Source organism: Peromyscus maniculatus, chromosome 18, assembly GCF_049852395.1.
Source record: "Peromyscus maniculatus bairdii isolate BWxNUB_F1_BW_parent chromosome 18, HU_Pman_BW_mat_3.1, whole genome shotgun sequence".
NCBI lineage: Eukaryota > Metazoa > Chordata > Mammalia > Rodentia > Cricetidae > Peromyscus > Peromyscus maniculatus.
In genome coordinates this window covers 52,741,738-52,769,128 of record NC_134869.1, presented here as the reverse complement: position 1 = coordinate 52,769,128, position 27,391 = coordinate 52,741,738, and the positions used below count along the sequence as shown (strand labels likewise).

The window sequence follows — 27,391 nt, the reverse complement described above, 5'->3', positions numbered from 1 at the left end:
CAAAGAGCTGGGCAGTGGTGGCTCACGCTTTTAATCCCAGCACTTGGGAGGCAGAGGCAGACAGATCTCTGTGAGTTCGAGGCCAGTCTGGTCTACAGAGTGAGTTCCAGGACAGGCAGGGCTACACAGAGAGACTTTGCTTCAAAATACAAAACACACACAAAATAAAGCAAAGAAAGGCTGCATTTCAGAGGATTTCTCAGTGTGTATTATCTGTTATTGAGATAGTATAAAACATGCACGCACGCACGCATGCCCGACCTCAGGAGTATGCCCAAATAACTAACTGCACCCTCAGCAAATAGGGCTTTCCTTTCCAACTCGGAACAGGCAGCCGACAGCCTGCAGCTTGCAGCCTGACAGCTGGCGAGCATGCTGCTACAACAGCCACAGTAGATAGCCCTGACTAGAACTAGAATTCTCCATATAGATCAGGCTGGCTTCCAACTCAAAAGTCCACTTCTATCTCCTGAATGCTGGGATCAAGGGATGCATGACCACACCTGCCTCTTTCACAGTATCATAATGCTTTCTGTTTTCCTCCAGTGTTATGTGCAGTGAATGGGCGTGTGCACGTGTGTGTGTGTGTGTGTGTGTGCACGTGTGTGTGTGTGTGTGTGTGTGTGTGTGTGTGTGTGTGTGTGTGCGCGCGCATGGAGAGGCAGGGTGGCACATGCTTTTAAAGAGGCAGAGGCAGGCAGATCTCAGAGTTCAAGGCCAGCCTGGTCTACGTAGTGAGTTCTAGGACAGCTACAGAGAAAAAAAATAATGTGTGTGTCTGTGTATCACTTGCATACCTGGTGCCCGCAGAGCCGGGAAAGGGCATTGATCTCCTGGAACTGGAGTTATAGATGGTTATGAACCGTTATGTGGATGCCAGCAATCAATCAGACCAGGTTCTCAGGAAGAGCAGCCAGTGAGAACCATCTCTCCAGTCCCCCAAGCCTTGTTTTGTTTTGTTTTGTTTTAGACAGTGTCTCAGTGTGTGGCCCTGGCTGTCCTAGAACTCGCTCTGTAGACCAGGCTGGCCTCAAACTCAGAGATCCATCTGCCTCTGCCTCCCAAGTACTGGGATTAAAGGTGTGCACCACTGCCTGGCTTTTTTTTTTTTTTTTAATGTGGGTGCTAGGGACTCAAACTTGAGTCCTCGTGTTTGGGCAGCAAGTATTTTATCCACTGCGCTGTCTTCCTAGCGCCCCCTCCCCCCTCCCCCCAGACACACACTAGTTGAAAAGGGACTTGGAATTTTGTTGCAATAGAGCTGTGGGTCTGCACGCAGAACAGCCCAGCACATCCACACCCAGAGAAGCCTAGCTTCTTCGTGAGCTCTACGAGACAGAAGGGAAAAAAAGAGGGCCTTGTTATTTTCAGCAAGACTTGAAGTTTAGTCATTCGACAGAGGAGACACTAAACCCAGTTCCACAGGCACCGAAAAGACAGCCCTGTGTCTGGTCTGTGCCGTGCTTGCCAGGGCATGGGGTGTGTTCTCCTCGGGAATTTTCAATTTGACGGTCATCTTCAGGGTGAACAAATGCTGAGCAGCCTGTCGTTCTAACAGAACTCAGTTTATTCGTTTATGGAAACATACCTTGACTCATCTTTCTCCAACTCTGTTACTCATGCCTCCAGACACCAGCCATCGATTACAACCCCACACACCTTCCTATCCAATCACCCTCGGTCCCCAGGTTTTATTGACACACAGCACAAATCAACTAACTCAGTTGTTCTTAACATACAGAAACCAGTTGATCTCTGGCCTGGAACATTTGTCTTCAGCTTTTCGGAAACGGTGACATACTAACTTACACGTACATAGAAAATGCCTCTTAAACGTAATACCAAAGATCCATAGAGTCAGGATGGCATGTTCTGCAATTCTCAGCTCAAGAGCTCTGTAAACTGAGAACAGTAAAAACATGGGCGCACATACACTGATAGACAACAGACCGACACAATGAAATTCTCCAAATACATGTTTCATGAGGCTTTGCATTTTTTTAAATGGGGCAGGAAAAAAGAATCCTAAAACAGGCATATTTCCTTTCCTTTTTATTTCCTGTCATTAGGATCTCAGTACTTAATTCAGGCTGTCCTGGAAGTCCACATGGTCTACATGGCCAAGGAACCTTCAGCCTGTTTCCTGAACACTTGAAAGTTCTGGTTTTGTTTTGGCAGTGCTCAGGATAGGACCCAGGCTTTTTTATTTGGTTAAAAAACTTAAAAAACGCCAGGCAGTGGCGGCACACATCTTTAATCCCAGTACCCGGGAGGCAGAGGGAGGCGGATCTATATGAGTTTGAGGCTAGTCTGGTCTACAGAGAATTCCAGTACAGCCAGGGCTACATAGAGAAACAAACCCTGTCTTGAAAAAACAAAAAAACAAACAAGCAAAAAAACCCCTAAAACAGCCGGGTGGAGGTGGCGCACGCCTTTGATCCCGGCACTTGGGAGGCAGAGCCAGGTGGATCTCTGTAAGTTCGAGGCCAGCGTGGTCTACAGAGCGAGATCCAGGACAGGCACCAAAACTACAGAGAGAAACCCTGTCTTGAAAAACAAAACAAAACAGAACAACAACAACAAAAACCCCAAGAGATATTAATAGTTACCTTTCTCTGTGAAAAAAAAAAATCTAAGATAAAATTTGCTGCCACAATGTAGGTACACATGGCTCTTTGTCTTAAGCTGTCTTCTCACAGGAAAGTGTATGTTTAGAAAACGTTCCTGCTCTTGTGAGGTCAGTGGCTGCTTTTAATGGTGAAATGTCAAGATACTCGAAGGCAGACACACACTGATGCAGTCAGAGACCCGGCACCCCATTTGCTGGAGACCAGGTACTCATCTCAAGCAGAGATACTTCTCTATTCCTCTGAAACCTCACACAACCAGCTAAATATCAGGCAGTTTTCGCTTCTCTTTCACTCCTTCCTCACTCTTCACCGAGGCTCGTCCTAGGATTTGGGGAGCCTTTGCTCTAGCTTTCCTCGTGGGAACGGAGGCATGATTCAACCGAGTTCCCAATGCCGTAAGACGCTCCCTCCATCGCGCTTCCTCACGTAGGGCGCGCTGCGAGGGAGGCCATTAGAAATCGGTGACGTGAAATGGTTGAGCAAGCTGGGAAGGCAGTTGTGGGGGTAAAGAGAGACCTGCCCATTCCAGGTAGAGTCTGCTTTTGTTGTTGCTGGGAGACTGTAACCAGTGCCTCAGTGTACTAGGTAGGTACCCCACTACTGGACTATACCCACTGGCCCTACAGGCTTCTCTTTGTCATTCATCGTGGGGTTTGTTTGTTTGTTGTTGTTTTTAACTCCATATACAGTAGCTAGAGCCCACTGAAAGCTCAGAGCCACCACAAGAGGACCAACGAGACCACCATTCCTACGACACCAGTTACTTAGAACCGCAGACACTCAGCAGAGCACGGGCAGAGTCTGTCCTTGAGCTGGCCCTGCCTCACGCAGTCCTGCCCCAGTTTTGCAGACACCAGGGATCGGAGGCGCACCAGCCCTGCCCTGTCTGACAGCGAGGAGCTGCTTTTATCAAGTTTCTACGTTCAGAGCTGTGGTTTGTTTTATGATCGCGTCTATGGCAGTTGGCTTCCTATAAATATTTCAATTCTACAATGAAATAATAAAAGACTCCGAAGGCCAGGTGTGGTGGCGGGGAAAGCAGATCTCTATGAGTTCAAAGCCAGTTTGGTCTATGTAGAGAATTCCAGACCAGCCAGGGCTTACATAGTGAGATCCTGTCTCAGAACAACTATCACTCTGCCCAAATGATAAAGAAGCTAACATAAACCACTCTTTGTATTTAAACCCAGACTCCAGGTCTGTGGGTGTCGCTCAGTGGTGGTGTCTGGCAAGTGCTAGACTCTGGGGTCAGTCTCCTGCACTGCATACACTAACACATAATAAACCTCACAGGGGGAACCAGGGATGAGTGGGCAGGAGTCCTGTGTGCCCTTCCTGGGGACAACGTGGCCACCAAGCCGGGGCACGCCTGCAGCACTGAGTGGCAGCCCTTTGTCATTCCTATGGACCCGGACCTTCCTATATTTTGGTTGGTAGAATGAAACCATCTCAGATGTAGTATGTATCGTTTCTTTGAAGGGGCTGGAGTTTGAGCCCGGGGCCTTATGCATACTAGGCAGACACTCTACCACTGAGTGACTGCTCTAGCTTCATAAAGTCTTTGAAGAGAAGCTCGAACCATTTTGGTTTTAGAAAATTAAGTCGATGAAAGGTACTAAAAACAGTCAGATTTGTGAAGAAAATACTTCCCGTAAGTCACTGAGTGGACTCTGCATGGTGGCCTCTCCAGGGACTTATACATTTCCCAGCTTTTTGGTGCAGCGTTCTTTTCTCCGCCGAGGCTCAGGGCCGCTGAACCAGCTTGCTCTTACTTCCTTCCTGTTCGCTGAGTTTAAAGTGGGTATAGGCGAGGATGCCACACAGCGTGCATAAGATGCCGAGTCCCTGGTTAAACGACAGTGGATCCTTGAATAAAATGTAGCCTCCGCACAGGGTGATGCAGAACTTGAAGTGTCCAAACATGTTGTAGCTGAGGTGTTCAGGTAAGGAGACAAAGGAGCAAAGAGCCAGATGTGCGGGTCACAGAGTCAACACGTTAACAGTGTACACATGGCACGGGCTACCAGGGGCTGCAAAGAACATGCAACATGGACTCAACAGCTGCCGGGCATTTAAAGAACAGACACTTTGGTGACATGCTTTGGTGACAATCACTATCTTTGGCACAGTTTTAGCAATTTACAGACAGATTTGAAAGTGGTGACATGGCATTAAAATTGTGTATGTGTGTGTGTCTGTCTGTCTGTCTGTACATGTGAATGTGATGCCCGTGAGGCCAGAAGAGGATGTTGGATTCCCTGGAGTTGGAGTTGTAGGCAGTTTTGGCCACCTGATGGGAGTGTTAACCAAACTCAGGTCCTCTGCAAGAGCAGGGTGAACTCTCAACTGCTGAGCTGTCTCAGTAGCCCCAGCACAATTTATTCTTCCAGGTTGGATATAAACTACAAAGGCACACACTCCAAAGTGACAAGAGGCTGCCTCAAGTATAATCCCGATGACCTCTCCGAAGAGGTACCACAGGAGGCAGGACGTGCAGGGCAGGGCACAGAGGAGACACTGGCGCAGCAGTTTGTGGTTATGCCACGGGATGGCATTCCTAATAAACGGTCGCTGGCAGTGAGCTGAGCTGTGCCCCGTGACAGGGAGCTGAGGCAACGAAAACTGCCAGGATGCCTAAGGTTAGGAGGGCCAGGGAGAGGAGCCAGGGAGGGAGAGGGAGCAAGAAAAGCACCAGGCACCCTGTGAGGAGCTCTACCGTAGACATCTCACCTACCTCCACTACTTCTCACCTCTCCATTTACAACTGTGGAGGCCCAGAGATTCTCATGACTTTAGAAAATACTATATTTATGTGTGTGTGTGCACGCATGCATACTTGCCAAGGCACATGTATGGAGGTCAGAGGACAATTATGGACCCACTATGTGAGCCCCATGCACCCAGGTCATCAGGCTTGGGGGAAGGTACACCTGCTGAGTCACCTCAGCAGACCGCCTGTAATAACCGAGTGACACACAGTTCAAGTGTTGGGAGTCTAAACAAAGGTGGACTTATTTAACTCCAAAGTTCAGGCTGTAATCTAATATACTGACAGCAGTTCATTACTGGGCTAAATTTTTTTCCCAAGTCATTGTTCCTATTAAAAAAATCAAATCAAATCAAACCACATATACATACACCCCTCAGAAATGATTCTCCTGACATTTTACACATAATTATTATTTTTTCTATCTGAACTAATATTGTATTGCTCTTTGGATGCTACAAACCAATGTGTTCTTCCTAGCAACACCACAGAAGCAGCTGCCACTCTATGCCTCAGTTTCCCTGCCTATTAAATGGTAAGATGTCTTGTGTCTACCTTACACGATTGATGTGGATTAAATAATTAACACCCGCGAAGCTTCCAGTCTACAGTAAGCACCATCACGTGGACTGTAAGTTACCTAGAGTGTAATAACTGCCCGTGCTTGACAGGACCGCCCAGAGCTGTGGATGCTACTGCACCTCATTTCTCTGCCGTTTCCCTCACCCCAGCCTCTTTGCAGCGATGGGGACAATGAGCTGACTAAACCCAACCCTACGTCCCTCAGTTCGTAAGTGACCTCAGTGGAACCGCAGGAGCTCCCACAATACACTTAGCTCACAGGAAGTGGTAGATCTGAGCAGAGGCCTAGCTCTGTCTGACCTCTACGCTCAGGCTCTCTACTCGGTTTCAAAAACAGTGCAGCTGGGCATGGTGATGCAGCCCTGTAATCCCAGCTCTCAGGAGGCTGAAGCAGGAAGATTGAGGTTAGGGTCATCCTCAGCTACATAGTAAATCTGAGACCAGCCTGGGCTACATGAGACTGTTCCATGAAACAAAAAAAGCACCAATCAAAAATCAAAAAGGGACCCGCTTAGCAGCGGCCCTCAGGGGAATGTGGGCAGCCACCAGAGTACCGGCTTTTTTTTTTTTTTTGATTCAGTGGAGTTGGTATCGGAGAAGCAGAGGATGTGGCCAGGATGGCTATCACAATACCACAGTGAGAGACACCTTATCTCAATTATGCGCTATCTTCAAATGTACTGCTACTAACTCATCAGCTTCAACTATTCCAGCCCTGCTAGGTAGCTCATGGCCTGTCAAAGTCATTTATGAACAGGGAAGGCACCTTTAACGATGCTCTATGGTGGTTCTTTTCAGGAACTGAAAACAAAGGGCTTAAGTTCCAGTTCTCCCTTCCGCTCCAGCCTGCCTTGGCCTCAGCCCAGAGTGCTCTGGTCAAACTGTCAGGGGCCTTGCCTCGCTAGGTCTGGGACCAACTGCCAATCTTTCTCCAACCTGACTCAGTGCTCCCTACCCCTCCTCCTCCGGTGGACCCATCATCACTCTCCTCCCCTTGGGGCTCCCCTGCCTAGTCCCCTTCTCCCCTCTGAGAACTCCGAAGGTACAGTGCCCAGGATTCAGTCTTTGCGCGTCTTTCCTCTGACTGGGTAATCCGAGTCACCACTCACATCACATCTTTACACTGACTCAGGACTACCTGTAGCTGACGCCTGGTCCCCGAACCCTGCAACAGGAACTCTACCTGCACCTCAGACCTCCTCCCTAGACAGCCACTGCCAAATATACGGGACCCGCCCTTATCACATTCTCCATATATAACTGTTCAGGACACCTGTCGGTGCTGCTCGGAAATGTGTCCAGAAGCCCAGGACTTCTCATTTGTATGTATTTGTATGTGTGTGTGTGTGTGTGTGTGTGCGCATGAAGTGTGTGTCTATGTGTGTAAGTACATGCAGTATGTCTGTGTGTGTGTCGGCCAGAAGAGGACATCAGATCCCCTAGAGCTGGACTTACAAGCAGTTGTGAGCTAGCTGCCTATTGTGAGTGTCAAGAACTGAGCTCAGATCCTCTGTATAAAGAGCAAGTGCTCTGAACCACTGGGCCACCCCTGCAGCCCCACGAGCTAGTATTTACGGATTAGGAATTTAGGTGGCATTAGAAACTGATAGTCTCCCCGCTTCTCACCTTTTCCAATTTTCTTCAACCACGTGAGCAATGGCCGCAGACATTTTTGACAGTTGGGGTGGGGCTGGGGGGGGGGTTCCTGGCATCTAGTGGCAGAGACGTGCCATGCTGCTGTCCATCCCTCAGGGTGGGCAGCACGAGGTGAGAAACCCCGCTGGGCACCACAGGCATCTACAGTGCTGAGAAACCCCGCTGGGCACCACAGGCATCTACAGTGCTTCCATGAGGCTGCGAGGCCAGGTCACATCTCTGCTCCACACCCCTGTGGCTTCTCACCTCATGCAGGTGAGAGCTCCACTTGGCCCAGCTCCCCCTGCTTCTCAGGGAACGCCCCTGCTTCCTGTGTTCACCCTGCTCAGACCCTCCTCAGGCCCCTCACCTGCTGCTGCCACTGTCTAAATGCTCTTCCCAACCTCATGTCTTTCAGAGTCACCTTCCTGAGGCCACCCGACTAGTCTACTGACTCCAATCCTTTCCCTAGACATTACATGCCCGCCTTCCTGCTTTATTATATTTTCCCTGTGGCTCTTCACAGTACCCATTACTACAGATTCATATTGAATTCTTCTTCATGTTTGTGGTCTGGCCTCCTCGATAGAATTAAGTCTATAAAGCAGGAGACTTTTCATTGCTTTGGTTCACTACCGTACCATGAGTGCTGATACATAGTATATAGTATCTACACATATAGTATATGTCCAGTATAAAGATCCATTAAATCAAGTAACGGTCTGCAGTGCCTATTCAATAGATATTGTTGAATGAATGCTTCTGCTTGTTTGTTTAATGTGAATGACTAGTTTGCCTGCATGTAAATCTCTGTACTATCTGAGTGCCTGGTGCCTCTGGAGCCAAAAGAGGGCACTGAATCCCCTTGAACTGGAGTTACAGACTGCTGTGAGCTGTGGGTGCTGGGAACGGAACTTGGGTCCTCTGGAAGAGCGCTAAGTAAGTGCTCTTCACCACAGAGCCAACTCTTGAGCCCTGAATGAATGCTTCGAACCAAGGCGCATTCTTGGAGGCCTAGATTTGATGGCATGAGGCATACATAGCTTGTGGGTTCAAACCTGGGCAGCGCACTTCTCAGCCACGCCCTTTAGTTTCTTATTCTGTAACGGGGTTGAACTCAGGGCTCTGCTCATGCTGGTCAGTGCTGCACCACGGAGCCATAATCTCTTCTCTTTCACCGTGCGATCTTCCGTGAGTCAAGTTATTGTATCTCTGTGGCTCTTTCCTTGGCTGTAAAATGACAGACTTTTCCTTCACAGAGCTCTGACGAGAATTAAATGATCTGTTTACACAACAGCACCAGGCACACAACACATATTAAGTACTGGGGTTGTGAAAGAAATCAGAGTCGTTGTTACTTACTGATATTTGGAAAATAGGCTTTGTACTTTTGACATCTCAGTATTTACTCACTTATATAAATCAGCATACTTTTTTTCTCTCCAGTTTTTAATAAGTGAGATCTCAGTTATTTATAGCCCAGGCTGGCTTCAAACACACGGCAATCCTCTGCCTCAGCCTTCCAAGTCCTGAGATTACAGGCATGAAGCATCATTACACCCAGCTTTAAGTCAGTATACTCTTGAAATAAAACATAACTAAACTACTTCTTTCAGATGGGGAAATTCATTCTTCACATTTGCTTAAAAGTAGGGCAAAGTGAAATGCAAAGATAGAACGGCAGGCAGGCAGCGTGGTGAGAACTGGCCGTGGAGTTTATCCTTCAACATACAACTTCATTTTCTAAAAATCTGGAATATTAAGAACATTTATTTATTTGGAAACAAGAACACCCATTTCCAAATAAATATAGACCCACTCCAAATCAGATGCCCAGGGTATGAAATTACCTTTCGTCACATAAGCAGCCCACACCTCTACTTTATCACCCCAGATACCTGAAAACGGACTCAAACCCCAGCCTCCGCCCCATTATTCATTCAGTAAACATCACTTAGGCCCACTCTTGGCAAGTCATGGTGCTAAGTCAGTTTTTATAAGAGAAAAGGTCACTACTAAATAAGAAAACTCAAAAGTGTTCCTTTACAGAAAGCAAGCTCATTTCCCCAGTTAATAAATTCCATAGGCACTAGTGTGGAAAGACGTTTTCAAAAAATTAAGGGGCTAGAGCCAAGTCTCAGCAGGTAAGCTCACTAGCTGCTCTTCCAGAGGACCGGGGTTGGATTCTCAGCACCCATTTGGCAGTTTACAGCCATCTGTAACCTCAGCTCCAGGGAATCGATGGTTTCTCTGGCCTCCAAAGGCATCAGGCATGCATGTGTGCACAGACATACATGAAGAAAAAAAAAATACTAACGAACTATAACAATAGAAACAGGTTAAAATAACCCAGCCTACTTAACAAATGGGAAACAAAGGCTACCCACACTTGAAAGTGCATGGAAAGGATACGTGACCGGCGATGTGTTCCCAATGATCCAATAAATCGATAAGTTCACCATGAAAGCGATTACCCCAGACAGCAGTACCATAAGCTACAAATAAACCAAGAGAAACATTATAACCAGGCACAAATATGTCTCATTAAGAATATGCAAAAATGCTAACGTCACCCATTTAAACAAGATGTCACATGCTGGTAATCTCAGCTATACACATTAAATAAAGTAGATGCAGGATCACTGCAAGTTTGAGGCCAGTGGCTTACAGAGTTCCAGGCCAGTCAGAGCTTCACAGTAAGAGCATGTCTCAAAACAAACACACAAGACAAACTCCCTACCACAGCTGGTAAAGACTAGTGCTAATATTTAGACCTGCTTTGTGCTCCTCACCCACTCTGCTAGGCTATTTCTCCATTACTTAAGAGGGAGCATTAGACAGAAAGCTTACAGCCCACGTAATGGTTCTTGAGATCTACATTGTTGGTGGGCAGCCAGATAATAGGTTCTACATAAATCTCAAGGCAGGAGATCAGAAACAAAAAATAGTAATGAGATATCTTAGGCTTCTGGGGGGGCTCCAGTGTCTTCATATTTTTATGTATATTCAAAAATCTATCCAATGAGAATGTTGTATTTATATGAAACAAAGCCATTTTTTTTTTTACAATTACATAGTAAAAATATAAAATTAAAACACAGCGCCCAAATTATGTGTGGACTCTAGTTTGGCATGGACTCTAGATGGTAACTGGGCATTGGGAAATGTGAACCGCGACCTGGTTTCACTGCCCGGCTGTCCCAGTCCAGGTGAGTCCCTTCCTTTTCCTGTGCCTCAGTTTCTCCATGTGAAAATAAGCCTTAACCTGGCCTTCCTTAGAGAGCAACCATGGGGTGAGATGTGAGAACAGAACTGAGGCTGTACTCCAAAATCTAAACACTGCCTTAGGAGGGGAGTGGCTACTGCCGTTTCTTAGGCACCCAAACAACCAGGACTTACCAGAGCAGAAACTGACCAGGGGCCAAATATTCCTCCCTCTCCGAACACCGGCTCAAAGAAGGGCACGGCCACCAGCAGCATGGCGGAGGACATGGGAGCCTGGTAGTACAGCAGCTGCATGGAGTTCACTTGCAGTTCGTGCTGCTTGGCTCCCACCCACTGAAAACCGGGAGAGAAGACACGTCAGGTACCCAGGAGAGCATCGTTCAGTCAAAGCCGCGCAGGGTCCGGCCAGGGGAAGAGGACGCACCTCATTATCCCACAAGGTTTTAAAGAGTGGGGGGACAGGGATGACCGTGAGCGCCTCAGATAAAGGAGCTCTATGAGCACAGCGTGTGCCGATCTCCTGACTTCCTGACGATGCCTTCGACAGGAAAGCAGCACCCCTCTACTCCCGGGATTCTACTCAACAGCGGGAGTAAACGCACCCAGGAGCCCCCGTGCATCAGGGCACAGGAAAAAACAACATGGCGGGAAGAGCAAATCAGGTGAGAAGTGGGGATACAAAGGCAGTGTCAGGGCTGCTTTCCTCATGAAAACAGAAGGAAAGACGGAGAAAAACCATCGTGGCTGGACTGGATTACCACGGGCCAGTGAACTAGAATCTCTCTCATTCTAGGTGGACTCCCATCTGTGGCCTTAAAGGTACGTGGACTTCAGAGCCACCTTCAAACCCAATCAGCGGGGCTGGAGAGATGGCTCAGCGGTTAAGAGCATGGGCTGCTCTTTCAGAGGTCCTGAGTTCAATTCCTGGCACCCACATGGTGGCTCACAACCATCTCCAGGGGGATCTGATGCCCCCTTCTGGCCTAAATGCATACAGGCAATTAGAGCACTCATCCATAAAATAAATAAATAAATAAATAAATAAATAAATAAATAAATAAATAAATAAATAATCGATCTTAGAAAAACCTATAACCAAAACCATAAATAAATAAATAAATAAATAAATAAATAAATAAATAAATAATAAAAGCCCAATCAATGGCAGAAAGATGTTTTCCTCTCCAGAGAACTCTTCTGTGGGTTGGACTTGCCACATGCCACCTGGGTGCCACGGAGTAAACAGAACCCTACAATGCTGTTCCATTCAGTAAAAACCTCAAAACCTCACATCCCATGTCCTCAAAATACTTCACAAACATGACTACAGAGAGGCTCTGAAGAGAAGCCGGCAGTGTGAGGCAGGTCTGGCAGACACAGCCTGGCTTTTGAACAACCTCTGCAGACCAGTTTCCTAAGCCTAGCTATTCTGTTACACAAAGCAACTCTATAGGAATTTAGCAAGACCCAGATGGAGACGCAGGGCATTGGAACCACACTCCCGCCATCTTTCATGAGCCGTCTTCTGAGAATATAAAGGACAAAGAACTGATTCTTCCCCAGCCCGCCTATAGGAGCACTGACCACAGTTGGCAAAACCAGGAAGGCTGCAGACCGTGCGGGCTCACCTTCCTGCCTGTGGTAGCTTCCCCGTCTGCCATACCTGGGATGGCTGTCTCAACCAAGCCTCTGGCCTTCATTCCTCCTATATCCTCCTTAAATGGGCCCATCACCTCCCAGGCCACATCCAAAGGACCACCCGGCCGACATCTTTCCTATCTGCAGTCACCTACAGCTCTGACCTCTTTCCTTGCGCATCTCTAAAAAAAATGCTTCCAGGTCCTGGGGGCAGAACATGGGGCCCCGTGCATGCTGGGTAAGCACCCTATCAGTGACCTCCAACCCCATTCCCATACCCTGAGTATCTGTAACTTCTCAGCCGCCACAGCTTCCCGGTCATTTTCACTTAGTCTGCAGGGCCATGATTTTTGTTACTGGTGTTGTTTTGTTTTGTTTTTTGTTTGTTTAAGCAGGGTTTCTGTGTAACCTTGGCTGTCCTGGTCTGAACTTGCTCTGTAGATCAGGCTGGCCTCGAACTCATGGAGATACACTTGCCTTGAGTGCTGGGATTAAAGGCATGCATCACCACCTGGCTCTGCAGGGCCATGTTTGAGACCAAGCTCCTCCGGGCTATAAGTGAAGTTCTCTTGTGCTGACTTCCAGTCAGTCGGGGTCTACTAATTTCTTCCTTCCAAAGAGCCTCACTGTCCTATGTCCACACCCCTGCCCTAGCCAGGGTCTCCACACTTTCCTTCCTTTCTCCTGTACCCTCCATTGTCACTAGAGTCATTTTTCTTAAATATAAGGCTGGGCAAAGCCTCTTCCCAATTCTTCGCCGCATCAGCAGAATAACGACATTTCCCGAGTGACAGCAAGACTTTGCCATCCGGTATTAGCCACTCAGCATCACCCTCCCACAACAGACCTACGGTCTAGCCTCACTAAATACAGCAAGCTCTCCCCACATGCTCCGTGCTTTGACACCTATCAAAAGACGCGTCTCAATACTTCAGCGGCAAGCAAACGTCTGCGCCTCCAACCTAACAAGTTTCCCTCTGGTCTAGCCTGGCCATTCCGAGTGCACAGCCGCTACTTCTGCCTCAGTGCCGCTGCTCGGGACTTTTTGTGGCATGGAGGGACTCTCCTGAGCTGGCTATGGAATGATGAGTCTCATATGTGTCTGGAAGGGTAGGTGACCTTTCCTCATCCTTTCCTCAGGGTGAACATACAGGAATTGTCTGTCATACAAACAAGCCCACTATTTCCCCAGCTAAGAGCTGAAGACGCTTCTTCCAACGTCTCTTAATGTTCCCAGCAGCAACAGAACAAATAACTTAGAAGCCAAATAGGATGGATACAAGAGGCAGATATATGAAATATATAGAATATACAAATTCATAGAGACAGAAAGATTAGACGTTAGCTCAAGATGGAGAAGGAAGGAATACAGAACAATGATTTCCTAAGTACAGAGTTTCTGTTTTGTGCAATGGATAAGCCCCACAAATGGACAGTAGAATCAGGACATAATATCATGAATGTAATAAATCAATGCGATTAATGTAATTAATGAATATCATAAATATAGTTAATGAATGAATACTGTGAATGTAATCAATGAATACCACAAATGTAATTAATAGCATGAGTGTAATTTTTAAAAAAAGAGGCAGATATAATTTTGTTTAAAAGGAATCTGTGTGTGTATGTGGGGGGGGCATCTACCTATTCTGGCACAGTACTTTTGCTGTTTATTGGGCCAGAACCTTTGCCCACTGTTCTTCAGTCATTCCTTGATCAACCTCTTTGCAAATCTCAGGGATACAGAACCTTTTGATCCTGATCTACAGCAAGCTTGAAACTTTCTAGGACAAAAATGGCCACCAAAAAAAGTGGTGAGTGTTGTGAACTGAAAATATGTATAAGGAGTAAAAGAAACTCTAATATTTAACAAGTAGACCAGGTGTGGAAACACATGCCTGTAATTCTTTCTCAAAAAGCAGAAGGAGAGGCCAGGCACGGTGGCTCAATCCCAGCACTTGGAAGGCAGGCAGAGCTCTGTAAGTTCCAGGTCAGCCAGAGCAACACAGTCCTGTCTCAAAACAGAAATAAAACTGACTACAACAAAAAGTACTAAGAGGAGAGATGGGATGGCTCAGTGGGTAAAGGTCCCCGCTGCCAAGCCTGACGACCAAAGTTCGATCCTAGGGACCCACGTGGTAGGAGAGAGCACTCTGGCCTCTAAAAGTTGCCCTCTGACCTCTATATGCCCACAGTGACTGGCCTGTGCATGCACATATGTGTACTGGCGCATACAAACAAAATGAGTGTAAAAATAAAAAGTAAAGAGAGCTGGGGGTGTAACTGAGTGGTGGAGTGCTTGCCTGGTGTGTAAGGTCTTGAGTTCGACCCCTAGGACAACCAGCACCCTAGAAGTCTTGGAAACAGTAGTAGCAGTGGGTGAAGTTGTTAGCTGGCTTTAGCTCGGTGTACAGAGTGCTTTAGCTCAGTGTACAGTGCTTGCTTAGAATGCAAAGTGGCTGTGGGTCCAATCCTCAGTGCCTGCCCCCAAGGATAGTATTTTCTGTAACAATGTTTCTGGGGCAATCACTACCATCAAACAGTTATTTTCCCCGGGAGCAAGACAACCTAGGTGCTAGGGTGTAGTACTGAACAAACATTCCTAACCAGAATGCCTTCCTTTATCACCTGTGGACAACTGTGACAGAGGTAACATTGGTTACATTTTGGCTTTGATTCCTCATGCAGGCACACCCAGAATGTCCAGACCAAGGTTTTCAGTATAGAGAGAATACTGTTTCACTGTTTCCTACCCCTTGTTATTTCTCCCCACTATACAGGATACAAAAACCAGCTTGTTGGGAATTTATGGTAATGAATGGAATCCATGAAAAAAAAAAATCCATGAAAAAATGAATCCTGGCTACAGGCAAGGGACTGTGTTTGTACAAGAAATTAAAAACCTAGAAACCACTCTATCAACATAGACAAATTATTAAAAGCCAATCAGAGTCCTAACGCCAACACTTCTTTTGAGTTTAAAATATTTACATCTGATTTTTTTCATGTTCAAATGTTTGGAAGTATATGCGTGCTTAAGAACAGCTTTAAACTTACAGAGCAAATGACAAATAATCAACAAACTTATGAAGCAAAGCCTTATTGCTCATTTTCTAAAGACTTCCCAGGAAAAAAAAAAAACAAAAACAAATTTGTCCCAAACTCTGATGCTTAAGCGTGGGTATTGGGCACTTACAAATGGGCATTTGGTGAACATCACACACCCAAGTTTCTCTGTCTCCTCTTCACCAGAAGTTAGACAATTTATCAATTATGCTTTCTTCCCAACAGTTTATTGTCTCTATACTGTATTTTCTAAACCTTGGGATACAGCTTCAAAATTTACGAAATCTGCTAAACAGGCACATAAAGAAAAAAAAATTACCAACCACTTGATAAAGGGATGTAACTAACACACCAAGAGCAGCGAACACCAATCCAAGGGAATGAAACTTCACATCGTAATAAGAATTTAGGATGACACCTACAGTTATAGGGATCTGTGAAGAGAAAGAGGCAAATGCTGTTGAGATTAAATTCAAGAACAGTGCCGCACAAAATTAATCAAAGGCATCACCAGGGAGCACTGAACTGGATGGTTTTTCTTCGTTTGGGAAAACTGCCAATCCTATGTAAAATGTTGTGACTCTGCAGACATCCACATACAACTTACATCTGGGGGGTAAATAATGAGTCATGCATTGTGCTTTTAAAGGAAATACGATATGCATTTCCAGGTAAGTAAATGGACCTCCAAACCAGTACTTAACACATGCACATACATACACGTGTAAGGAAAGCATTAGGACCTGAAATACTAAGAACCACTAAGTGCTAACGCTCTTTTAATGACTCTTTATTTAAAGATACAGACACCCCAGCAGTATGCCACTGAAGGCATATCCTGAGATATTTTATGCTAAACCATTTCATCGTTATGATACGTGGTTCGATTCCCCGGGGGTAGGAGGACTCCCCCTCCCCCCTTTCCAGGTTAAGCTTTGGCAGATATCCTGACACTTGTAACTGTACCACCTAAGGCAGCTTTCCCCGCTCACCAATCACAGCATTTAAAGATTTCCATCACATGGTAGTTCTAAAACCCACAGGAACACACCCTTTTACTAAGAGCCAGCGGAGTGCCAAATGGCTTTTTCCAACCCTCTCCAAAATAAGCCAGACGGTCACTAAATTATAGACTCGTGTGGGGAGTCAGGATGATCGGGACAAGGCCTCGGGGTGCCAGGCTATAAGCAAAGGTGCATTTAATTTTCCCGGGGAGCAAGACAACCACGTAGGTGGCCCGGGACGCGCTGGCGCACGCAGCAGCAGCAGCAGCAGCTGCAGCTACTCACCAGCGTGAGCTGTATTCTGACGGAGAAGCTCTTTTGGTACCAGAAAGTCTGGATGGCTATGATCACCGGCGTGGTCATGGCCTTGGCCAGCTGATAGGTGCCTATGGTGTTGTTCTGTAGAGAGAGGTTGGTGAAGACCACAAAGCCACAGAAGCTGAGGGCCAGGAGGAGGAGCTTGGAGAGCGGCAGACTTTTGGGGGCAAAGATGTCCAGTTTCTGGCAGATGTATAAGCCCAGCCAGGTGACCACGAAGTGCACCAGGGTCAGGCTCATATTGGGGAAGCCGTGGTGTACGTAGATCCATTTGTTGAGGAACACGATGCAGATGGACACCAGCAAGTTGAACAGGAGCCCCGCGGCGATGCGCCCGTTGCCCCGGACCCGGTCGGCCAGCGATGCCATGATGCCCGCCGGCGGCGGCGGCGGCGGGGCAGCAGCACCGTCGGCCAAACCCGGGCTGTCCAGCGTCCCCGCGGGGCGCCCGGCCGCTCTCCGGCTACCCGGGCCCTCCACCGCCGCGTGCCGCAGCCGCAAGCCCGCCTCACGGTCCGGCCGGAGACAGGCATGCGCCAGCCAGGTTCCCGGGCCGCCGCCCTCGGAGCGGGGACGCGGCCGCGGCTCCTCCCGGCCCCGCCCCTCCCCGCGCGCCCACGTGATCCTGCTCGCACTTCCGCCGCGCAGGCGCTCCGGGCGCCGAACGCTGCCCGCCCGGTTGCCTAACTCGGCCCGGAGGGAGCCCTTGGCCTCTCCGGGGTGCAGGGTGATTGACATCTGTGGCAGGTCACCCGACTCCCCCGATGATGTCTCTCGAGCTTGGAGACCCGGAGCCGCAGACTCCCCGCCAAGGTTACACTCCAAGGGTGCTGAACAGTTTTAATCCTCTGCAGAGGGGAAAGCATTACTCTGCGTACTTTTTTTTTTTTTTTTTGGTTTTTCAAGACAGGGTTTCTCTGTGTAGCTTTGCGCCTTTCCTGGAACTCACTTGGTAGACCAGGCTGGCCTCGAACTCACAGAGATCCGCCTGGCTCTGCCTCCCGAGTGCTGGGACTAAAGGCGTGCGCCACCACCGCCCGGCTTACTCTGCGTACTTTTAATTATCTTTAGAAGTCTAAACATTGGAGACAGTATAGCCGTCATATACTCAGAATGTAGATTTGAAAATATTTTGGTGTATTTGCCTCGAAAAACTTTAAACCACAGATACTACATCTTTCACCAACAAATTCTTTGTAAACCTAAGGAGCAAGTACATTTTCCTGTATGACCAAGATATTATTTGCTTATTATAGTAGCAAATGTGAAGTACGACTTCAAAGTTTTGGGGTTGGAGAGGACATTCAAGTTTTGTGTGTATTATTATTTGGAAATAAAAATTAATATTCACTGTTTTTTCTCAACTTTTATTGATTCTTTGTGAATTTCACATCATGCATTCTGATCCCTTTGGTTTGGGATAAAGTCAGAATCAAAGTTCCATTATTACCCACATTGCATACTCAGTTCTGCTACAGTTTTTGAACACTGTGTAAACCTTTTATCTTGACAAAAAATGTAAAGGGAAGTTGAAAGATTAGAATGATGAACATTCCTCTTCCCTTTAGAATGTTCCTATTTTACTATGTTGCTTTAACTGTGAGCCACCGTGTGGTTGCTGGGAATTGAACTCAAGTCCTCTGGAAGAACAGTCAAATGCTCTTAACTGCTGAGCCATCTCTCCAGCCCCTGCTTTAACTGTGTAGACTTTAATTTTAAAGCTTAACTATCTCAATATAAAGTGCAGATCTTATGACTTTGAACCCTAAATATTTCAGTGTGCATCTCCTAAGGATGAGGGGAGGCACTTCTCTACATTGCCACAACTCCAATGATCACACCTAAGAAAACTAGTATTGGTTCAACAATACTACTACATAACCCCTTTCTTGAATAAGAGAAGATTTATTTCTAATCATGTGTATGTATGTGAGTGTAACCTTGGCGGGGAATCTGCGCTGCCGGGTCTCCAAGCTCGAGAGACATCATCGGGGGAGTCGGGTGACCTGTCACAGATGTCAATCACCCTGCACCCCGCAGAGACCAAGGGCTCCCTCCGGGCCGAGTTAGGCAACCTAAGTGCAGGTGCTCTTGCCAGAGGGGTCAGATCATCTGAAGATGGAGCTACTGCTGATTGTTTTCTGCCCATGTGGGTCCAGGCTAATTTTTATTTTTATGTGGATGTTTTGCTTGAATGTATCTCTGTTCATCTTGTTTATGCCTGGTGCCTACAGAGGCCAAAAGAGGGCATTAGATCTTCTGGAACTGGAATTACAGACGGTTGTGGGTCACCATATGTATGCTGGGAAATAAATCCTGGTCCTCTGGAAGAGCAGCCAATGCTCTTAACTGCTGAGCCATCTCTCCAGCTCCATTTAAAAATATTCTTGCTAGATTCACTTAACTTTACTATTCAGAAAAACACTAAATTTTATGATGAGAAATTACTTACCTGGCTTGAAAATTAATCTATTCTTTATTCTCCATTTTCTTTACATTTTAATGTGTCAGGGATTTATGATTACAGAAATAAATAATAAAATATTTATTCTATTACATAAGAGAAAACGAGTATTTATAGAACAAAACATTTATTTTGAATAATTTCAATAAAAAATACTTAAAGAAATACTGATATAATACAAAATTCAAATGCCTAAATTTTACATTTTCCCCCAGAATGCCAAAGGAAAAAACCCAATAATTACAAATATGTATATTTGATCACAACCAAGCAGCTCCCATGCCACGGGCATCAGAGAGTGGATGAGTTATGACTGAACTTCATATCCGAGCGGGTCAAGCCCCTGGTCTAGAAGCATCAGAGAGGATTCCCTTAACTTCTGCAGAAGTTTCCTTAGTTCTTCCTTAGAAAATACCAGGTAGAGTTTGTGGCGCTCGGAGGACACCATGTCGGCCAGCTGCAGGCACTCCTGGTACTGGCCGGTGCTGTGCAGTATGGTGTGGAGGAGGAAGCACAGCATGGGCAGACAGAGCTTTCTTAGCAGGACCATCTGATGGGCTCTCTCAGGGTCCTCCTCAGCATCCTAGGACAGACACCGGTCAGCACGTCAGCGACTGGAAGCGACACACCCTTACAAACGGAAAAGTCGGCAACAGCAAGGGATGGTGGCTCACACCTGCCACCCCAACCCCAGCACTCAGGACGCCAGGGCAGGAGGGGAAGTGCAAGTTCAGGGCAAGCCTGATCTATACAGTGTGCTAGGCTGCCACAGAGACCCTGTGTCAAAATATAAAACACTACCACCTCCAAAACCAAAAACTAAGTCACGTTAGGAACCTATAGATTTAACAACAATAAATGGAAAATACTTTGGGGATAATGGCATCTCGACCAACACGTACACTTTCTGTTCTTGTTTTCATTTGCTAAGCAGCACAGTATCACAACTGTTTATACAGCATTTATACTGAATGAGCACAGGTGATCTGAAGAATATTTACAGATCAGGAGGTTGTGTGAGGGTTACACGAAATTATCATGCATGCCACTTTATATAATGAAAGGGAGCAATCTTTTATCTACCAGGTCCTAGAATCAATACTCCAGGCATGTTGAGGGTTGACTACTGAGTCAAAACCAGGACAGGAAAACACTCAATTTCTCTTTCTAAAGCTTATCATTCCTATTTGAAAAAAAAAAAAAAAAGTGTGTGTATGTGTTTGCATGTGTGTGAGTACACATGTGTATGGGTGCAAGCATGAGTGTGTGCCCAAGTACTGAGGCCAGAGAATAACCTTGGGCATCACCCCAGGAACACCCTCTCCTTTGAGACGGGGCTCTCCTTGGTATGGAGCTCACCACTAGGCCAGACTGCCTAACTGGTGAGAGCCAGGACTCCTCCCGCCTTTCCCTCCTCAGTGCCAGGATTATAAGGCGAGCTTCTGGGGATCAAACACAGGGCCGAGTTGTCATATGAGCCCTCACCAAGCTGGCTTCAATCATAGTATTATCTAGTCTATCTGATTTGATTTGGCTTTTTTGGACACAGGACTTTATGGCCAAAGACATGATGAATTTTGAAAACATACTAGAGGAGATGGTGTGGAAATAAGATGCTGCTGAGTGTGTTTCCAATGCATCTAGAAACAACTCACAAAAAAGAATCAGACTGAACAATATAAGAGTAAAGGACAGACAAAAAATAATCATCGTTTATTTCCCTCAACACATGTAGATATAATTGCAGATGTATCTAAGACCTGAGAGGACATACCAACATGACCGCACACAGTCAGGCCAGCAAGGAGGGTCAAAACGGGGAGCAGGGCAGAGTAAGGACTGGTAAGCTTCTAGGAGAATGAATATTTCTTTGTACAGTTAAAAAAAAGGGGGGTGGGTGGGTGGGAGGTGGCGCACACCTTTAATCCCAGCACTTGGAGACACAGGCAGGCAAATCTCTGTGAGTTCCAGGACAGCCAGGGCTACAGAGAAACTTGTCTCAAAACAAAGGAGACAGACAGACAGAGAGAGAGAGGACCAGAAGACACCTTGCTATAGCAAAAAAGTGTCTCCAAATAGGAATGGAATCTTTTTTTTTGGTTTTTCGAGACAGGGTTTCTCTGTGTAGCTTTGCGCCTTTCCTGGAGCTCACTTGGTAGCCCAGGCTGGCCTCGAACTCACAGAGATCCACCTGGCTCTGCCTCCCGAGTGCTGGGATTAAAGGCGTGCACCACCACCGCCCGGCTAGGAATGGAATCTTTTTAAAGAATTATTTGGACAGTAAAAATACAGAAAAAACAGCCTTTCTATTCCCATTACATTTTCTTATCACAAATGGGAAAACTAAACTCATTAAAATAATTTTTAAAAGGTGCCCAAATACATTAAAACAAGATGTCTCAGAGGAAGAGAAGACACACTGCTGTTGGAGAGGACACTCCAGCTCCGGGAGAGCCAAGCCCTCCACCGGCTTGCAGGGACAATTGCATTCAAATGGACACAGCACCATCGAGACAGAAACACACATGCAGATAATTTAATTGAAAGCCTTCTTTCTTTAAAGGAAGCACTGGCGTTAACTCAGGGATGGAGCACTTGCCCTGAGTTTAACCCTCAGCAGCACACGAGTAGAGCAAGGGGATCCACAGAACGCAGGATGCGAACGGTAACAGAACAGCAGCCGCCCAAAATCCAATCAACAAATTTAGGGCAGGTGCAGGGTGACGGCTGAAATGGCGGCCCCCAGAGGCAGAGGGAGGCAAGAAAACCGTGACAGCAAGCCCCGACTGGGCTGCACGGAGACCCGGTGTGTGTTTGGGGGTTCCCTTCTTGTGTGAGGCTACTACACTACACTAGGAAACGCTTCTCAAGGGCAGACGCTGCAGTAATGAAGCAGCACAAAGGATGTGGTCCACCACTAACAGCCGACCGGGCTGGGTCTCCACAGAATCACGCCTGTCAGCCCTTTAACACCGCTGCGAGGTACAGATCCATAAAACCAAGTATTAAAATGTATACTTCCTGAGACCTTGTTCAGCTTGGGGATGCCAAGACTGACTGGACCACTGTTTCCCGGGCCTTCCCCTGTGTGGTTCAACAGTCCACCTGCACAGTGCCTCTGGCTCCTAGACTCTTACTTACTGCCTCTAAGCAGCTAGCATGTAGGGATGTGCTGGTATATAAGGAGAGCTGGCCACGCAGGCAGTGCAGCTGAAACCTGAGCTGTGCTCCAGTCTACAGATCATGTGCACAGGACATAGAATCGACCTGTGTAAGGGAAGGGTGCAATTTCTAATTCATTGTTAAGTAACATGGGCCAGCAGGTGTCCTACCAATTTCCTATTCTTTTTTTTTTTTTTTTTTTTTTCCATCACAGGCAATTTATTTTGTTCTATTCATTCACAGTTAATACAGAAAATACTTGGAAACATTTCCATATAATGTTTGACACAGAAATCATCAAATAGAAGTATACAATGTTGACAGGAGGCAGTACATTTATAATTTATAACCCCAAATGTATTTATATACTAGAAATGGAAAGATCTACAAATGAAATTATGAAGGTTCACCAAAGTCATTTAATCTGTCAGTTTCTCATTCATTTTGATGTCTTAGTAATATTCTATTGTATGAATAAGCCACATTTTATTTCTCTCCAGTATTTGATAGCTATTTGAGTTGTTTTAACTTTTTTACTATTAGCAACACACTGCTGTAAACCTTCATGTACATGTTTCATAGGTGCACATTTTCAGTAGTTTGAGGATATATTCCTAAGGGTAGAATTGTTGAGTAACAGAGTAACAATGTTTTGCATTTTGACCAACCACCAAACTGTTTTGCCAAATTCCTATTCTTAAATATCTAAGTACACTAAACTCAGGATATTTAATACTTGACTATCTGAAGGTGACAGCAAACTCTTCTGGATTAGTTCTGAGGAAGTGAAGACTGGGTACTGGGAATCCAACCCCGGTCCTCTGGAAGAGCAGCCAGTGCTCTTAACCACTGAACAGCACCTTCACTTATATTTGTAAAGAGGTGTGTGTGTGTGTGTGTGTGTGTGAGACACGTGTGTGGTTGCCTGAGGAGGCCACAAAAGGGAGTCAGATGCCCTGGCGCTGGGTTGGGGGGGTTGAGCCTCCTGACAGGAGCACTGAGGGCCAGGCTTGGTCTTCGGCAAGGGCAGTGCCCTGAACTGCTGAACCACCTCAGTACTTGTAAAATACTTGGTCAGTTGTCGCTTTCCATCTCTCAACAGATTCCAGACTACTTTATGGCTTTAATTATCTAATCTGAATTAACAATTAATCAAAATTATACATCAATTTCAAGTTTTGGTATTTTCCAACATTTGGATGTTACTTCCACACAAGCCTAAATCAAAGAGAAAGGTTTGGCCTAAGGAACCCACTGAACATTGAAAATTATGCTGTGGAGTTTTACTATGAACTTTAGGATGAAGAACTACGCTCTGAGGCTGAGGATTTAGTGATACCGTTCATGCCTACCATATGTGAGCCTAGGTTCAATCCTTCATACCACGAACAAACAAACAAAAAGTCAGAAGCGGACCCTAAAAATCCTGTTATCAGTGGCGGCACCAATCAGAGGCCAGAATCTAGCCCCGTCCTTGTCAGAAAAGAGAAGCTAGAGAGGTAGGAAAATGTAGCAACTAAGTTATTAAAGAAAGAGCGTAAAAGTGCTGTGAGGGGGGCAGAGGAAGACACCAGTGCACATGCCCTGCAGAAACTGAGGAATGTCCAAAACGACACACTAACTATCCAAGACGCAGGACTCCTGGTTCTCTTTAGGGATCTGTCTGCAGATGCAAAGCTGAGTTACCATTCTGTCACGTCTCAGGATCAGGCCTGGCTGAGGTTTGAGTGTGAAATGTCTCCCATAAGTTCCATGTGTTTGAGCACTGGGTCCCCGGAGGGTGGAGCTGTTTAGGGATGTTCTGGAAGCTTTAAGGACGTGGGTAACAGGGTGGGTGAGAGCTTGAGGTTTTATAGCCTGACCACACTTCCTCCTTCCTAGCTGCAGACAAACCAGCTGCTGCCTCTCTCTCCTGCTGCCAAAGGCTGTACCCCTCAAAACTGCAAACCCAAACAACCATCCTCTCCTAGGCTGTTTCTTACTGGGCATTTGGTCACACAAGAGGAATGTGACGAAATACCATTAGAGCAAACGTTAGAAGGGGAAATATTCACAGTGTCCCTGAAAAGAAAAAAGGTGGACGTGCATGTATCTGCAGATGTCCTGAGGTCTAAGAGAACATGCCAACCTGACAGTAATGAATGACAAGCAAGGAGGCTCAGCTGGGAGGAGGGTAAGAAAGGAGAGGAGATGGATCATTTCTTACACAATTAAAACAGTGGAAAACCATAAATAGACGAGGATATATATGCGGGACGGCAGAAGGCTTTTCTCTCCACCATTTGAACCCTGGGGACTGAACTCACGTCACAAGTGCCTTTGCTGGCTGAGCCCCCTCACCGTTGTTAATATTGATTATTTTTAAAGCTCTAAAGAAAACACATGACTTACCTCTCTGACATCTACCATCCATCCTCCATCTACAAACAACAAGACGTTGTACATTTTCTCCTTCACATCAGCAGTTAGGGCATCTAAATGTCCTTTCCAGATATTATAATCCATCTGCAGAACAAACAGAGCAGCTATAATGGACTGAGCAACATTCCTCTCATTCATTCATTCATTTTTTTGGTCTTCTTGAGACAGGGTTTCTCTGTGTAACAGCCCAGGCTGTCTTGGATCTCGCTCTGTAGACCAGGCTGGCCTTAAACTCACAGAGATCCACCTGCCTCTGCCTCCCGAGTGCGACAAGAACAGCCTTAAGAGTTGATAATTCAGACATGTATATAAAGAAAAACTATTAACAAATAGCAGATAGATGAAATACTAAAATATTAATTTAGGGCCAGGCGGTGGTGGCACACGCCTTTAATCCCAGCACTCGGGAGGCAAAGGCAGGAGGATCTTTGTGAGTTCGAGGCCAGCCTGGTCTACAGAGCAAGATCCAGGAAAGGCACAAAACTACACAGAGAAACCCTGTCTCGAAAAACAAAAAAAAACAAAACAAAACAAAAAAAATATTAATTTAGTAAATGAATACTATTGTCTAAAGCATTCCTTCTTTCCTTCCTTCCTTCCTTCCTTCCTTCCTTCCTTCCTTCCTTCCTTCCTTCCTTCCTTCCTTCCTTCCTTCCTTCCTTATTTTGTTTTTCTGAGACAGAATTTCACTATGTGTAGCTCTGACTGGCCTGGAATTCAGTATATAAAACAGGCTGGCCTTGAACTCACAGAGATCTGCCCGATACTGGCTTCCAAGTCCTAGGAATAAAGTGTGAGCCATCATGCCTAGCAGCAATTCTCAAAATTAATCATCTATGGAAAAGTAACCATGACTCAAAGCAGAATGTGTAACAGGAAATTCCCATTCGAGTCAGAACATACATGATAAAGGCCCCTCTAAATACCTTATTTTTAGGATGAGAGGCTCATCTCACTTTCCTTAACTTACCTCATATTTTTTTTCTTTGTGTTCAAAAGCCACTTTCTCTGTAAAAGTTGGCTGAGGTATCAACGTAGGTTTCTGTGGAGCCGAATTCATGTGCTTAAACCACTCATTGAATGTTTCATGGGCTTCCTAAAATACCAAGTGAAGTAAACAAAACACGCATTTTTACATCTTGATCCTTGTGAGACAGGGTCTCATTCTCTAGACCAGGTTAGTCTGGAACTCACCAGACAGCTCAGAATGGCCTCAGCTGCATGACAATCCTCCTGCCTCAGTTTCACTTTTATTGCTCAAAAGGCATTTAAACGTTCTAGTTCTCAGACATAATTCTTAGTCAAAACTCATGAGTGAGCGAACGTTCCATGAAGTGAGAAACACCGACAAGGCGTCTTGTGTCGTTCTGGCAGCTCCTCTTAGCCCCTCGCTCGGGTGTACCCTGTCACAGTCACTCTGGGAGGGAGGCGGCAGCTCCTCTTAGCCCCTCGCTCGGGTGTACCCTGTCACAGTCACCCTGGGAGGGAGGCGTGCGTACTTATCTTCTTGATTAGCCAACTGGCTTTTTCAGGCAAAGACAGAATTCTATCCTCAAAACTTAGCCCTACTCCGTGTCCACAGCAATCACTTGTTCACTGAATAAACCTTGACGAGGAAGCTGTTAATTTACCCTAATACACATGGAACACTTTGCCCCTTTTAAGTCACTGCCAAGAGCAGCAGCACAAGGCTGACACACACACACACAGACACACACACACACACACACACACACACACACACACACACACACACACGAACGACCGGAAAGTTGCACTGTCTATTCCTGCCCAGTCAGCAATGGACAGACGCATGCCGATGACCGGTCATGACATCAACCCTGGAGTAAGTCAGCACTGCCGTCACAGGGGACCTGAGGTGAAACAATCACCACTTTTGGAAAAAGTTCAGAGAGATGGTTCAGTGGTTAAGAGCATTTGCTGCTCTTCCAGAGGACTCTGTTCCCAGCACCCACATCAGGCAGCTCACAACTGTCTGTGACTCCAGCTCCAGGGATTCAGGTGCCTCTGGCCTCCACAGGCACCTGTATTCACATGCACATACCCACCTGCAGACGTATACACCTACACATAATTAAAAATTATACACAGTTCAAGTTCCAAGAGTGGCCCGGCAACACCACAAGGCTGCAGCTCTTGGTCTCACCAGATAGGCTCTGATGCACAGGTGCTCCCGGATGGCATTGTCATCCTCAGCAGGAAGCGGGCTCTCCATGCCTTGCTCCTCCCACTGGTTATAGATTTCTGCGATGGAATCCTGAGGGATTTTCACAAACACTTCTTTTGCAGCTTCATGTTTCTTTGATGCTGTGGGAAAAAAAAAAATTCAAAACATATGGACTTCTATGTACTGCTGATCAGGCTGGCCTTGAACTTAAGAGATCTGCCTATTTCTGCCCCCTGGGCGCTGGCATCGAAGGCGAGTGTCACTATACCTAGTCTGTGTACTGGCGTT

At 46.3% G+C, this 27,391-nt stretch overlaps 2 protein-coding genes across 5 annotated transcripts in view; both read right to left on the bottom strand.

The window, feature by feature from the left end:
* Nucleotides 1–1,549: 1,549 nt before the first annotated feature.
* On the bottom strand, nt 1,550–17,467 carry Slc35e3 (solute carrier family 35 member E3). 3 transcript variants are annotated; one of them, XM_006973365.4, is made up of 5 exons: nt 16,836–17,467; nt 15,870–15,980; nt 11,014–11,172; nt 10,027–10,109; nt 1,550–4,560 (listed from the first exon to the last, which is right to left on the bottom strand). In XM_006973365.4, exons 1-5 carry the CDS (start codon nt 17,235–17,237, stop codon nt 4,374–4,376), a joined length of 942 nt encoding a protein of 313 aa, XP_006973427.1. In that variant the 5' UTR covers nt 17,238–17,467; the 3' UTR covers nt 1,550–4,373. The 3 variants fall into 3 exon arrangements, with proteins under 3 accessions (XP_006973427.1, XP_042119075.1, XP_042119074.1); XM_042263141.2 differs by having other exon boundaries at nt 1,550–4,660; nt 10,002–10,109; nt 16,836–17,389; XM_042263140.2 differs by lacking the exon at nt 15,870–15,980 and having other exon boundaries at nt 16,836–17,389.
* A 1,975-nt stretch (nt 17,468–19,442) lies between these two features.
* Nucleotides 19,443–27,391, bottom strand: part of Nup107 (nucleoporin 107) — a 45,266-nt gene continuing 37,317 nt past the window's right edge. Inside the window, exons 24-27 of one of the 2 annotated variants that reach the window (XR_013045620.1) lie at nt 26,393–27,243; nt 25,886–26,332; nt 24,886–24,999; nt 19,443–19,915 (exon numbers count right to left, since the gene is read on the bottom strand). Coding sequence is in view for 1 of the 2 variants with exons in the window: in XM_006973364.4 (XP_006973426.1) it covers nt 19,640–19,915; nt 24,886–24,999; nt 25,886–26,011; nt 27,083–27,243 (677 nt within the window). In the remaining variant the exon portion in view is untranslated. The remainder of the gene's footprint in view (nt 19,916–24,885; nt 25,000–25,885; nt 26,333–26,392; nt 27,244–27,391) is intronic. The other variant, XM_006973364.4, reaches the window with a different exon arrangement.

Excerpts from the sequence above, each read along its gene's own strand:
- Slc35e3 (XM_006973365.4), bottom strand. The coding sequence starts at position 17,237 with ATGGCATCGCTGGCCGACCGGGTCCGGGGCAACGGGCGCATCGCCGCG. Across the intron at positions 15,981-16,835 it reads TCAGAATACAGCTCACGCTG|ATCCCTATAACTGTAGGTGT; the intron begins GTGAGTAGCTGC and ends TTCTCTTCACAG. Across the intron at positions 4,561-10,026 it reads GGGAACACATCGCCGGTCAC|CTACAACATGTTTGGACACT; the intron begins GTATCCTTTCCA and ends TGAACACCTCAG.